Raw genomic sequence first — 13,775 nt, 5'->3', positions numbered from 1 at the left:
AGAGAGGGGTAAAAAGACGTTTTTATAACGTCTTAGCTAGACCTGTGTCAAACAGGTATAGCTTATTGTATGAGAGTGGGGTAAAAAGGCGTTTTTATAATGCCTTAGCTAAACCTGTATCATACAGGTATAGCATCTTGTATGAGAGTGGGGTAACAAGACGTTTTAATAACACCTTCGCTAAACTTGTGGTAAACAGGTATAGCTCATCGAGTAATAGTGGGGTACTGAATGAAAATGGGAGTGAGTGTGGGAAAAATAAATGAGCCAGAAAAGGTACACCAGCTGGTTATATGTTTTATAGGGTGTCCCAGGACAGTTGTATGTTTTTAGATCAGTGGATCGCCCTTACTAAGGACGATGGCGATCTTGCTTTTCTGGAAAATGGTAGTTTTAATAAAGATGTTCTGACTAATTTACGAAAAAAATTAAAAAAGAAAGGAAAAATACCAGGGTTGTGCTGGGCAGCTTTTAATGATTGGATGTGTGAGGCAAAAGAATGGGAAAAAGATTCGGTCGTTAGTAGTCTTAAGGATAGTCAACAAAAGTTAAAAGAGCAGATAAAGGAACTGCGACAAACTACTAAGAATCTAGATATAGCTAATGGTAAACGTTTAAAAGAACCACCCTTTAAGGGATTATATCCGGTACAAGAATTAAATAAATTACAGATACCAGAATCATCTGAAGATGATAATCCATGGTTCCCCCCACCCTCTACGGCTCCTCCACTGCAGTATCAACCTTCACAACTACAGGATGGAACTGTTAGTTCTACAATACAGAGTGAAGGCCGGCGAATGGAAGAACAAATCATTCTGGACCCCAGACGGTGAGATCAGGTGATAGGAGGCCAGCCTAGTCGCCTGGCTATAGAACAACCTAACCAGATAGATACAGGAAAATCATCCCCTAGAGTAACCCACTCTAAGATTAAGAAACAGCACAAAAGAAAAGTGCAAATGCTTTTTGACTCTAGGTCCAGTCAGCTGAAAATACCTCAAAACAGGAAAACGGTTTATTCACACAAGGATAAATATTATAAGCAATGCCCAATTGTGGTTAAGGACATTAGTCCAGATAAATCTCATCAAAGCTTCACTTCCGATTCGAGCACGAGCTTGTCAGACGAAGCAGGAGTATTTCCACTGAAGGAGGTTCCAAATCCAGCACATGCCAGAGATGCGGAACAACCGGCTGCTGTCATCGTACCTAGGGTGGCGTGGTCAGCAGTTGATTTTCAAGCTATTACTAAATCACTTCCGCCCATTCATAATAACCCAGCAAAGTTTCAACGCGTATTAGCAGGACACATATGTTTACAAAATCCTACTATAGAAGAAGTTAAAGCTGTCCTCCAATACGCTGTTCCAGCTGATCTGATGTAACGTATATGGGATCATGCTAATGTCCCCACCCCAATACCAAAGCATAACACAAGGAGAAAACGGTTTTGAAGCGGTTAGACAACGAATAGTTGATGCTATTATTATCATAGTGCCACCTACCCCAAATTGATCTAAGATTAAATCAGTCATACAGAAAGAAGATGAACCTATGGGTGAATATTTACAATGACTTACTGATGCCTTTGAGGCATATTCCAGATACCCAGAGCCCACCGAAGGGCCAGCACAGAGCGGGCTGTCAGCTGCTTTTGTGGATGGGTCACGCCCTCAAGTGAGAGATAAATTAAAAGAAGTGTGTTTGAATTGGCCCAGTCTGGGCCTGCATGAGTTAGTCCAGCAAGTACAATACCTATCTGACCATTTGGCTAAAGAAAAGAAGGATTTACAGGAAAAATTAATACAAGCACAAATTCAAATGTGTAGAGCTCTGGGCCAACCCGGTCACAGAGGTAGAGGACGAGGGCGGGGATGGGGGAGAGGTAGAAGTCACAGTCCAGCTACTCACAATAAACGAAACTTTCAAGGCACACAACCCACCCAAACCCAGAATCCAAGTAATCAAAATGAATGGTTCAATTGTGGCCAAACAGGCCACTGGAAAAATGAGTGTCCATATTTGGCAGAGCAGCCTGCACCATACACTGAGGCGCCACAACAATGGAATTCTAACTGGACGCCAAACCCTCGACAACAACCACAATGAAGGTTCCCTGAACAGAAACAACAGCAGTTGTACCCCTTCCTTCCTGTGGATCAGGACGGGCCACATGTTATGTTATTAGTTAAAAATAAACCATATCCATTTTTGATTGATACTGGGGCAACTAAATCTATGCTAACTAGCAGAACAGCCATGAATATTCCACTTTCTAATAAAGTGACTAAAGGAGTAGGTGTTTCCGCGAGTATTCTGAAACTGTTCCGGTCTCGATAACTTTGGGACCGTTGCAGGATAATCATGCCTTTTTAGTAGGACCATCAGCGCCTTTAAATTTATTAGGACGAGACTTGTTGTGCAAAATGGGGGCCACCATCTTTTGCACAACTGATGGAGTCTATCTCCAAGTACCTTCAGACCAACGGGACACTACTTTAGCAGCCTTGGACAATACTGTCACATTGCAATCAATGTGTATTCAGTCAGATTCTAACAAAAATTAAGATTTACACTCCCTACCCTCTTGCTTGTGGACAACTCATGATAATGATGTAGGATTTTTGACTTCAGCTATCCCTGTAAAAATAACTCTAAAACCTGGAGCAAAGTTACCGCAAGTACCACAGTACTCTCTGATGGCTGAGGCTATTTCAGGTATAGCCCCTGTTATTTCTGCACTAGCACAGCAAGGGATAATAGTACCCACCACAAGCCCGTGTAATACTCCAATATTACCAGTAAAGAAACCTGGTAAACAAGCTTACAGATTTATACAGGATCTACGGGAAGTTAACAAAGCAGTTAAGCCTGTTTTCCCAATTGTGCCAAACCATGCCACTATTTTAAGTTGTATCCCACCTACAGCTAAATGTTTTGCACTAATAGGTATTTCATCAGCTTTTTTCTCTATACCAGTACATTCTGATAGTCAATATCTGTTTGCTTTTACCTACAAAGGGCAACAGTACACTTGGACCCGGTTGCCCCAGGGGTATGTATAATCTCCAACTTTATTTTTCAAGGGAAATGCATAGGCAGTTACAAGATTTACAGCTACCGTTACATTCAGTACTAGTCCAATATGTGGACAATATACTTATAGCCTCCCCAGACAGTAATGCCTGTAAGGAAGATTCTCTTTTGGTGTTACAATTTCTAGCCGCACGTGGATTTAAAGTAAATAAATTGAAATTGCAATGTTGTCAAGATAAAGTACAGTATTTAGGACACATAATTGAAATGGGTTCTTGCTGAATACTCCCTAACCGTATCAGTTCTATTCAAACTGCACCTCGTCCTGTAACCCAGAGGCAACTTAGAGGGTTCCTTGGTCTAGCAGGATACTGTAGACAGTGGGTGTCTGATTTTTCAGAAATTACTGCCCCTCCTTTGCAACTCTTGAAAAAGGACATTACAGACCCTCTACCCTGGACGTCACAGCATGATGAGGCTTTTCAGGCAATTAAAACAGTCCTGGTAAATCCTCCTGCCTTAGGGTTACCAGACTATTCTAAACATTTCGTTTTCTTTTGTTGCGACCGAAATAAGACTGCTCTGGGTCTCTTAACCCAGCAATGCACTGGAGGATACTGACCAATTGCTTACTATAGCACTCAATTGGATCCGGTAGCTTCTGGTTATCCAGCTTGCTTATGGGCTGTGGCTGCTGCTGCCGTCTTGGTAGACATGGCAGCTCCACTAACCCTGGGACATGACACTGTACTAGCAGTCCCACATGCTGTTCAAGCCTTACTTTTGAAAACTAAAACACAATATCTTTCAAATGCATGCATTACTAAGTACAAAATAAGTTTAATGGGAAATCCTGCTTTACAAATTAAACACTGCCCACCACTAAACCCTGCTTCTTTAATACCAACCTGAGACGAGGGCGAACCACATGATTGTGTGTTAGTAGTTAACTCTGTTCTTTCTCCTAGGTTGAATTTATTTGATACTCCTTTGCAAAATCCTGATTTAGTTCTTTCCGTTGATGGATCCTGTTTGAGAACAAACTATGGCAAACTCCAAGCTGCTTGGTCAGTCAGCACACCGACTGAAGTATTGCAGTCAGCACGATTACCTATTGGCGCCTACGAGCAGGCCGCGGAATTAGTGGCATTATCACATGCATGTAAACTAGCTAAAGACAAGTCTGTTACTATTTATATGGATTCCCGTTATGCCCATGGTGTTGTTCATGATTTTGGCATATTATGGAAAGAACAAGGGTTCTTAACATCTTCCGGAACACCCATTAAAAACCATTTTTATATCAATAATTTATTACAAGACTTATTGTTACCTTCTGAAATTGCTGTTGTTAAATGTGCAGCCCATCAATCCAATGACACTTTCGAAAGTAAAGGCAATAATTTTGCTGACTGGGCTGCTAAACAGGCTGCTTTCTCACAAACTGTTCAGGGTCACTTTTTGCAGCCATTACAATCTATGAAAACTTTTGATGAAACAGTACTAAAAGCTTTAATGAATGAGGTCTCAGAATCGGAAAGAAAAACATGGCTGGCTCAAAACGATCTGATTTAATTTGGCAACATCCAGATGGCAGATTGGTTTGCCCCCTATCCATGCTAAATTCCCTCATTAAAGCTTATCATTTGCCAGCCCATGATGGGGTACAAACTTTAATAAAACAAATCCAAAAGGATTGGTTTGCCCCAAAGCTTTCTGTTTCTGTACAGCACTTTGTGAGCAAATGCTCCATTTGTTTACAATACAATATTTCTAAAGGCACAATGGCTCCCATACAACCCTTACCAAAACCATTGGGACTATTTTGTGCTTTGCAATGGGATTTTATAGAATTACCACTTTGTGCACATTTTAAATATGTTTTAACTGTTGTTGATGTTTTTTCTGGATGGTTAGAAGCATACCCTTGTGCGAAAAATGATGCTGTCTCAGTTGCTAAGAAACTTTGTTATGACTTTATACCTCGATTTGGTTTTCCCTGTTATATATATTCAGACTGTGGGACACATTTTACAGCTCAATTAATTGACTCACTGTGTACTATGTTGGGCATCACTCTAAAATTCCACTGTCCATGTAGACCGCAGGCATCTAGAATTATTGAACGCATCAATCAAACATTGAAAACTAGACTAGCAAAAATTACTACTGAAACAGGCCTTACTTGGGTACAGGCCTTGCCACTAGCTTTGCTCTCTATGAGAGCACAAGTACATCCTACTAAAGGTCTTTCTCCTCATGAAATTCTAATGGACCGACCTATGCGCATGCCCATGACTCCGCCACCACCCTTTTCTGAGTACGATGCCTTTGATCATGATGTTATTGTATACTGCACTGCTCTTGTTTCTTTTTTACAGTGTTATCACCGCCAAGTAGCAGCGGCACAACATAAACCTGATCCTTTTACGTCTTCTGAACTACAACCAGATGATTGGGTGTACGTCAAGTCTTTCTCCAGAAAAACAGCACTGCAACCTCGTTGGAAGGGGCCTTACCTGGTTCTGCTGACAACTTCTTCAGCAGTACGATTGCAAGGCTCACCAACCTGAATCCATATATCACACGTTAAGAAAGTCATCCCTTCTGAAGATCAAACACCTCTACCTTTCACAGCTCCAGAATCTCCACCTATCGCCTCCCGTACTCGAAGCCATACTGTTCCTGCACCTAACAGTGTCTGACATTTCTTCAATCGGAACACTTCTTCATTCTAATACAATACCACCAAAACCACCATTTCCACTGAGGTACTGTAAAACAATCTTGGTGGTTATTTTTGTTGTTCTTATATTTCTACTGTGGCCATTCCTATTTTCTGCTACAGTAATACCTCATGCCAAAAGAACTGCATGGCATCCACCATTCAATACCTACCAAGCTATAAAATATACTTATGCATCATCCCTTAATGTTTCCATTTGCTGGATCTGCACTGCCATTCCTATGGTTCATGGGGGATTGATGCTAAATATAGTTCCTTTAGGGATTAAAGAGACATGGACGAATCTGATCTATGACACATTAAGAGTTATTTCGAAACACAGAGTAGTATTACAGTTGTCTGTCCGTCAAAATGGAACTGTGTGTTTCCAGAAACTTGATAAAATCAGCGTAGGGTGGAGCCATTGCAACAAAACAGTGGTATATAACTGTACTGCATGGGGTTGTGTAACCGATTTCTCACCTATATCAAGAATTGTATAAAACTCTATAGCTAACTTATATAGAAAATAGAAACTGTCTACTGGAAAATATTTGAAGGGCAGCAGAATGTGGAGAATCACTTTAAGCCTGTCAATATCACTATCAAAGTAGAGAACTGTATTTTGTGTGTGGAAGAAAAGCATATAAATAGCTACCAGGAAACTGGTCTGGCAGCTGTTTCTTGGGTTACCTAGTTCCAGCTATCTGACATGTATCTACATTACCTAAGGGAAAAATTCGGAACATTCGAGAGGTCAAGAATCCTGCCAGTCCAGTAGGCAAAGTTGATGCTTCATGGATCTATCATCATGACTTGGCTCATGCTAGTACCAAAGGACTGTCCCATATGGACTTGGGTGATGACGTAATATCATGGTCTGGAATAATTCCGTCATACGGAGCAGTGAAATCAATTTGGGAACTGAGAAAGTTACTTAACTACTCGAAATCTTGAGCAATGCTACATTTTCTGCTTTGGAACTAGTAACTGATGAAATGACTGCTGTGAGGGCTGTAGTACTCCAAAATCGTATGGCCCTCAATTTCACCCTAGCGGCAAAAGGAGGAACTTGCGCTTTAATCCAGGAGGAGTGCTGTACTTTTATTCCTGACAATCAGCACAAAATTGAAAGTCACCTTGAACTGATTCAGAGAATTTCCAAACTTTCAGAGGCCAAAGAGGCCGATAGATCAACATGGGCTTGGTTAACCAACCTGTTCTCAGGTTGGGGTGGTGGACTGTTGAAGCTGATTTTGTTAATTGCGGTATTAGCAATTGTTGCGTTCATTGTCTTATTTCTAATCAAAGTACTGATCTTGAAATTAATGTCTTCAAAAACTGTGAAGTAAGTGCCTAAATTTTATATGCCTGCAACTATGACTATAGATAATGAAATGAAAATGTCTCTCAATGATGAAAAGACTAGTAGCATGGCTACGCTAGATTTGTGCCAAATGAATGACAGGTTAAATGATGATGCTTACACAGCATCAAATGGGGGATTGTAGAATATGAACAGCCAAAGCATGTGTTTCAAGGGAATTGAATATGTGACAGTTTGTATAAACTGAGATGTACTGAGTACTGTCAACTCTGAACTGTGAACAATGGAAAAATACTGAACAAACTAGATTCTGCCTGTTGGCAGGAACTGTGCCTTTTATGGAAGTATATCCGATTTTCTCTTCTGCCTAGAGATATGATGATGTGAATTGTCTTATGTTTACAGGTAAACCTGTGATTGGTTAATTGCCCTGCGTAATGATCTAATTGGTTCAGTTTTATATTTTTGTATTGTCAGCAATATCACTAGTATATAAGCTTGTTTATTTCTTTGTTCTGGGAGTCTCCCTGGTACTTTCCATGAGGCTCTCGCACGTGTGTACTGTAGTTAATAAAAGCCACTGAAAGAGAGAAAGAAATGTATCTGTCTTCATTTTTAAAGTACTGTGCGATTTTACACTTTATAAGCAAAGATTCCCATGGATAGCATTTGTGCAGTAGCAACATGGGCTACACCTCATTCATTTATAACTCACTACAAGTTGGATGTGGCTTCCAGGAACAGATCTTCTTTTGGTTCCACAGTACTCTGAAGCATTTCCCCGTGAGACACCCAAGACAAAGGTGCTAGGGACGCTGTCCCAAGTGTACGAATGAAGGCGAGATAGGACTACAGAACATAAAGGAGTTATGTACTCACCATAACGTTCCATGTTTGTAGTCCATCTCGCCCTTCATTCTTACTATCCCACCCTCCTGCTCCCCTCCTTGAGGACCTGGGGGAATTGTGACTATTGCTTTATCTCTTTCTCCATGGTTCATTCTTTGTCTCTATATTTTTTACTACTTGCAGCAAACAAGGTCTGGGGGATGTCAGCGGTGCATGATGGGATACCTCCTTACCACGAGCCAATCAGAAGACTCTGAGCTAGAGAATTGCAGAGTCGGAGCTGGGGTTCGGCTCTGAACCAACAGTAAGAATGAAGGGGCGAGATGGACTACAAACATGGAACGTTATGGTGAGTGCATAACTTCTTTTTATGCCTTCTACATCAAATCCTTCACTTCGCAGGCACTCCATAACTTCAACTTCTATTTTTTAACTTCTGCTTTGCTGATCTTCTTTTCTACATTCCATGTATGTGTTATTTTTTTATTGTGAAATTTTCCATATTCAGATGCCTTTGCCTGTATTTCTTTCAAAGATCTTTGGGGCTGCCTTCTTTACATTGATTAATTTGTTTTTTCCTTTGTATACATATTGCACCATATCAAATCTCTCTTTCTTTCCCATATCCATATGTCTTTTTTATACTTTTCAAATATCTCTTGGTTTTGTTTATATTTTTGCACTTCCTCAGATGCTTCTTTTTCCAAACAGATCAATGTTTCTTAATCTATATGCTGTTTTCACAAATCTGTTGTATTAATTAACACAAACTTTCATTTGAGGCTTCTGATAGTTTTTCTTGCAGAAGTATTTCTCTTTCCTCTAATTTCTCACGTAATCGTTTTGTATATCTTCTGTCTGGAAAATCTGGGCTTTTTGCATAATAGTGACAACACATAATTTCTTTCTTATCCTCAGTAGTCAACTTTATCGTCTTTAAGGCTGTTCATTTGGCCTATCAGTTTTTGTGGACCGCTACTTCCTTCTACAATAGGGGGCAGTCCTCCCCCTGGGCCTGGCCCCATTGTAGGAATGCTTCCATATTTTGAGGATTCTGATACTGATGCTGATAAAGTGATATCCCTAGTTAGACCCCAGTTCAAAACCACTAGTGGTAAAAAGAAGCATCTGTAAGTTATAGGATCATAGGCAAGTACTAGGCTAGCTACCCTTGCGGGCCATTTTAAGGCTAACTAGCTTTCAATTTTGTTCTCAAAATAGCCTATCCATTTCATTTATAGATTGGTCTAATCCATGCCATGTTAGATAACTGTATATTACCCCTAATGGTATGGGATCATACCATAAATAATTTGAGGGGACCCATGCATGGGATAAAGCATTTAGTTGCTGCCTTTGTCCATTAGTTGGGGGTAAGTTGTCCGTTTCCCATCCATAGATCTAAGTTGCACTTGAATGTGGACAGGAATGAACTTTGTTTTATGTAGGATGGGGAGGCTATTCCACAACAGCAGTATCCTCTGTAAGATGCACCTGTTGCTGGAGAGGTTTAGAGCCACAGACCAAGCATTTTTGATGTAATTTGACTTGCTGATGTGCAGTAAATTCATCAGTAGTGGGTCAGAGAATGCCTTGTATGCCAGACACAGGTCACCTGTTAACTGTCTGTAAGATACTGAGTATAGTGACAGGGCTTTGAGTTAGTCCATATAGGATATGTTGTTAAGGCCTTGTATCCTTTTAGTAAGGTATTTCTGTGGGCATTCCAGTTGTTGCATCTGGACAGATACATGCCAACGGGGCAGTGTGTTCAATGAATGGCCTAAGGCTGAGTAAATGGGGACAAATGACATCCCTAGATCTAGACACAATCCCTTTGTTTATAAGCTGTGCAATATAGAAGGACTTTCTTACACTTGGCCGAAAAGTAGTTCACTGTCCACATAAGTTCCCAAGTCCTGAACAACTAGATCAACTCTTGGGTGAGTATTGTAAATGTGGTAGTTCCCTGGGATAAATGACTTCCCAAAGGATACAATGATGCATTCAGTTTCAGGCTATGGTTTTGGCACCAGTTATTTGGGACAAAACGTCCTGTAGGATGGATAAGTCATTTGGGGATTAAATAACTGCTCGTCGCTTGCAGTCATCTGCAAACTTAGTCAGCCAGAACTCTTTGGTGGTGTTTTTTTTCTTCAGAAAAGTAGGGAAAAGTGGATGACAAACAGGAGAGGTCCCGGCACAGAACCCGGGTCTGACATAAATGTTAGAGAAGCAAATTGCTTTAACTAAATGGAAGTGATAATTTTGAGCTGAGACATAGGCTATCAATTGCCTAACCTTAGTAAGGCCTTGCTAAATGTAATGCTACTGGCTGCCAAAAAAGCAATTACTAGAAACCCATCCCTCCACAACCCCTTTTTCCCCATTTTTACACATGGGGTTGGGGTGTCACTTTGAGTGACAATCATCTAGAGGCAATATTTACACTGCTGGGTGGCTAGCCCTGCCGCAGTAGTTTTTCCACAACGCACACTCACACCTATGGCCAATTTAGAGTGTCCAGTCCACCTACTGCATGTCTTTGGAATGTGAAACCAGAGCATCCAGAGGAAACCCACTCAAACACAAGCAGAACATGCAGACTCCACACTGAAGGCGCCCCAGTTGAGAATCAAAGCAGGAAACCTCTTGCTATGAAGTGCCAGTGCTATTCACAATGCCACAAAAAACATTTACTAGAAAATGGAAATCAAAATCTAAACCAAGTGTAAGTGAAGTGCCAAATAAGTTAGAGGTAAAAGAACTTTAGTTGGGATCATTAGAAAAAGGAAAGAGGGTATTATGTACAAGTAGAATCTGTGGGAGCAATATATGTAGAATAATGTTTGAGGAGCAATATATGTAGAATAATGTTTAAGAGGGGGATTGATGTTTATAGGAAAGAAGGAATTAATTTATGTAATATTGGAGTGAGTGTTCATTAAACATGAAGCGTGTATACTGCATGAAAATAATGCATTTGTATTTTAGTTGTGATTTAATGAAGATGTTTCTAAAAAAAATTCTCTTGAGCTATACTAGATGAATTCTATTTCTCAAACACCTAAGATGATTATGATCTGAAACATTATCATAATAATGTGTAGTATGTTCTGGTTTTCCCTGCATGGACTGGAAAAAAAGTAGTTCGTCCAGCTTTTTTACTTGATTTACTCAAAGATATTAAGGAAGGGTGTAGTAAAAGATTTTAATAGATGTTTCCCACCAAGAACACTGTCACAGCACAGTAATTTTGTGGCGCCTGTCTTGTATCTCAGGCATTACTGTGAGTTTATCATTGTTTTCGTGTTGTGTTGCTACATGCCTATGTACTGAAACAAAATTGTTTCTCTGTTTGGAGGATTGCGCCTAAAACATCTGAGTAAGGTTTAGTTTACCATATTTTTCAGAATTTGTATTGACTAAAATTTTATGACTTTTTAGGGTCCTTTAGTTCGATGGCTAAAAGTGAACTTCAGTGAAGCTTTCATCGCATGGATTCATGTTAAAGCATTACGAGTCTTTGTAGAATCTGTCTTAAGGTAAAAAAAAAATGTCTTAAATTGTCATGAGTTTTCTGAACATTAATGCAGTCTGTGATGCCTAATGTAACATAAACACAATTTCAGTATAAGTTAGAATCTGTCTTAAGGTAAAAAAAAAAATGTCTTAAATTGTCATGAGTTTTCTGGACATTAATGCAGTCTGTGATGCCTAATGTAACATAAACATAATTTCAGTATAAGTTTGTGGTAGTGGTTCTTTCCTGTGTGTTTTACTGATGTATTATCTATTTTTCCTGAAGTCTGTTACTAATATGGGCACAGTTTCCTGTATTTGCTGCCTGCTTTTACACCTGATGATCACTAAATGGCAGGAGTGCACCATTATCAAGGCAGGCGACACAAAGTAACTGGCAGCCCTCTGCATATGCTGTCCTTATTGTTCACTGTATTAACTTGGTCTCAGTTGAGACCTCACATGAGTTTGCAACTTACTAGTGAATAATTATACCATATTCTGAAGCTATTTTCCACACCAACCTTAAATATCTCAAGACTGGTAGCCTTTCTGATATTTAAAGGTAATTTATTCCATAATGTATGTTCTGTGCTATGGAGGGATATTCTGCCATGTACAGTATTGCAGACTAGAATGTTCACAAGTAAACAATTATTTCTTATTCCTAGTGCATGGATGTTAATCCTGTCCCCAAGGTTTACTGCCTAAAATGTGTTGGTTTTACATTTGTAAATTAAAATGAAATCACCACTAATCACTCTGTAGTTAATTGAAAACAAAGGCAGCATCTCCACCCTATACCTGTAGCTAAGATGTTTTACTCTAGTGATATGTCTAGTGTAGTACTTTTGAATCCTTTCAAGTCTGTGCAACAGTTAAAACACAGTGTCAGTGGCTGAACAGGTAGCACACTCACCTTTGCTGGAAAACCAGTAGGCTGAGGGTTCAATTCCCACTCCATTAGGAGGGGGCTGCACACTTGAGTGTGTCGTTCTTCAGGTGAGACATTAAACCCATCTGCATGAGTTGGTAGTAGCTCAGGTGGATGCAAAAGATCCCATGGAACCTTTCAAAAAGAGTAGGTGTCCTTTATTATACAACTATATACAGTTTACATATTTACAAAATTTACATTAATTTTATATTACTCCATCTTTAACAACATTTTACATTTGTATAGACCTCCCCACACGTTTTTCCATAACCATTTGATTTTCCATTTTATGTTTGGTAATATCCGCTTTCCATTGAGCATAATTTCATTCAGTCTTTCATTCCAAATTATACATACAATACAAAGCTTTTATCTATCCAAATTAATAACATATTCTTTAATGCATTTCCCATAAAATCCATATTCAGTTCTATTTATATTCAGTCATATCCATATTTGTTTAAGCTCATAATTCTTTCATAATTTTATTTTCTATTATTCTTTCCCATAAAATTTTAACCCATTTACATGTTAAGAACATCTTGTAGTGTATCAAATTCGCTACAAAAATGACATGTCCTGTCATTTGCTTTTTTGTAAGGCATATTTCCTTTCACTGGCAACTTGTCAATTTGTAACCTCCATAAAAATCTTGACATACAACATTCTTCATATACCATTTATTTCTGTTTTATCGCTTTTATGTTTCCTTCTGTTAGATGTCCCCATGGGTCCACAGAAATTTTGCATTATTGTATTTTAATACCATATTTTCTTCTCCCATCCTCACTGTACTTGAGTTCCACATTTTTATTTTTCCTTGACACATCCTTATTTCTTTTCTCTATTCTCTCTACCTTTTATCAGTTTTATTAACTTCCATTCCCTTTCATATATTTTTAAAAAAATTCATTACCAACTTGTCTTCCTTTCTATTTGTCCATTTTCATACCTTGTATAGGTTCAACAAAACCACATATACTATTGGGTTCAGTAAACCCAACCCCCCTCATCCTCCTTATCCATATATAATACTTTATTAACTGGATTAACCTGTTTATTTATTTAAACATTTATTTACTGGGAACATTTGACTGGGATATTGCCCATTTTCAGTGGAGGCCCAGGGAGAAATTCTCCAGACTCCTGTCTTTGGAACCTAGAACCCCATATGAATCTAAATATGTTTTCAAGAAATTGCTTCTCCTCTTCTCTTGGTATCATATATACACTCACTATATGAAACTTTTCCCATCCATATTGTATTTATTAGATGTACTTTTTTCTTAAAAGACAACCTGTACCTGTTCCAAATGATACTAAGTCCCTTTAATTCTTTCAAAATAATCCCCCCCTCTGTCATAGAATATTCATGT

General features: G+C 39.1%; 1 protein-coding gene across 1 annotated transcript in view; it reads left to right on the top strand.

Annotated features, from left to right (window-relative positions):
* The window catches only part of ATP6V1C1 (ATPase H+ transporting V1 subunit C1), a 1,077,102-nt gene that overhangs the window by 899,968 nt on the left and 163,359 nt on the right, over window positions 1–13,775 (top strand). The window contains exon 11 of the mRNA XM_044065676.1: window positions 11,388–11,485. Within this exon, the coding sequence (XP_043921611.1) occupies window positions 11,388–11,485 (98 nt within the window). The remainder of the gene's footprint in view (window positions 1–11,387; window positions 11,486–13,775) is intronic.

This window comes from Protopterus annectens, chromosome 3.part0, assembly GCF_019279795.1.
Source record: "Protopterus annectens isolate FY-2018-M chromosome 3.part0, PAN1.0, whole genome shotgun sequence".
NCBI lineage: Eukaryota > Metazoa > Chordata > Ceratodontiformes > Protopteridae > Protopterus > Protopterus annectens.
The sequence above is the reverse complement of the archived record's forward strand: the minus strand, read 5'-3'. Positions and strand labels throughout refer to the sequence as shown.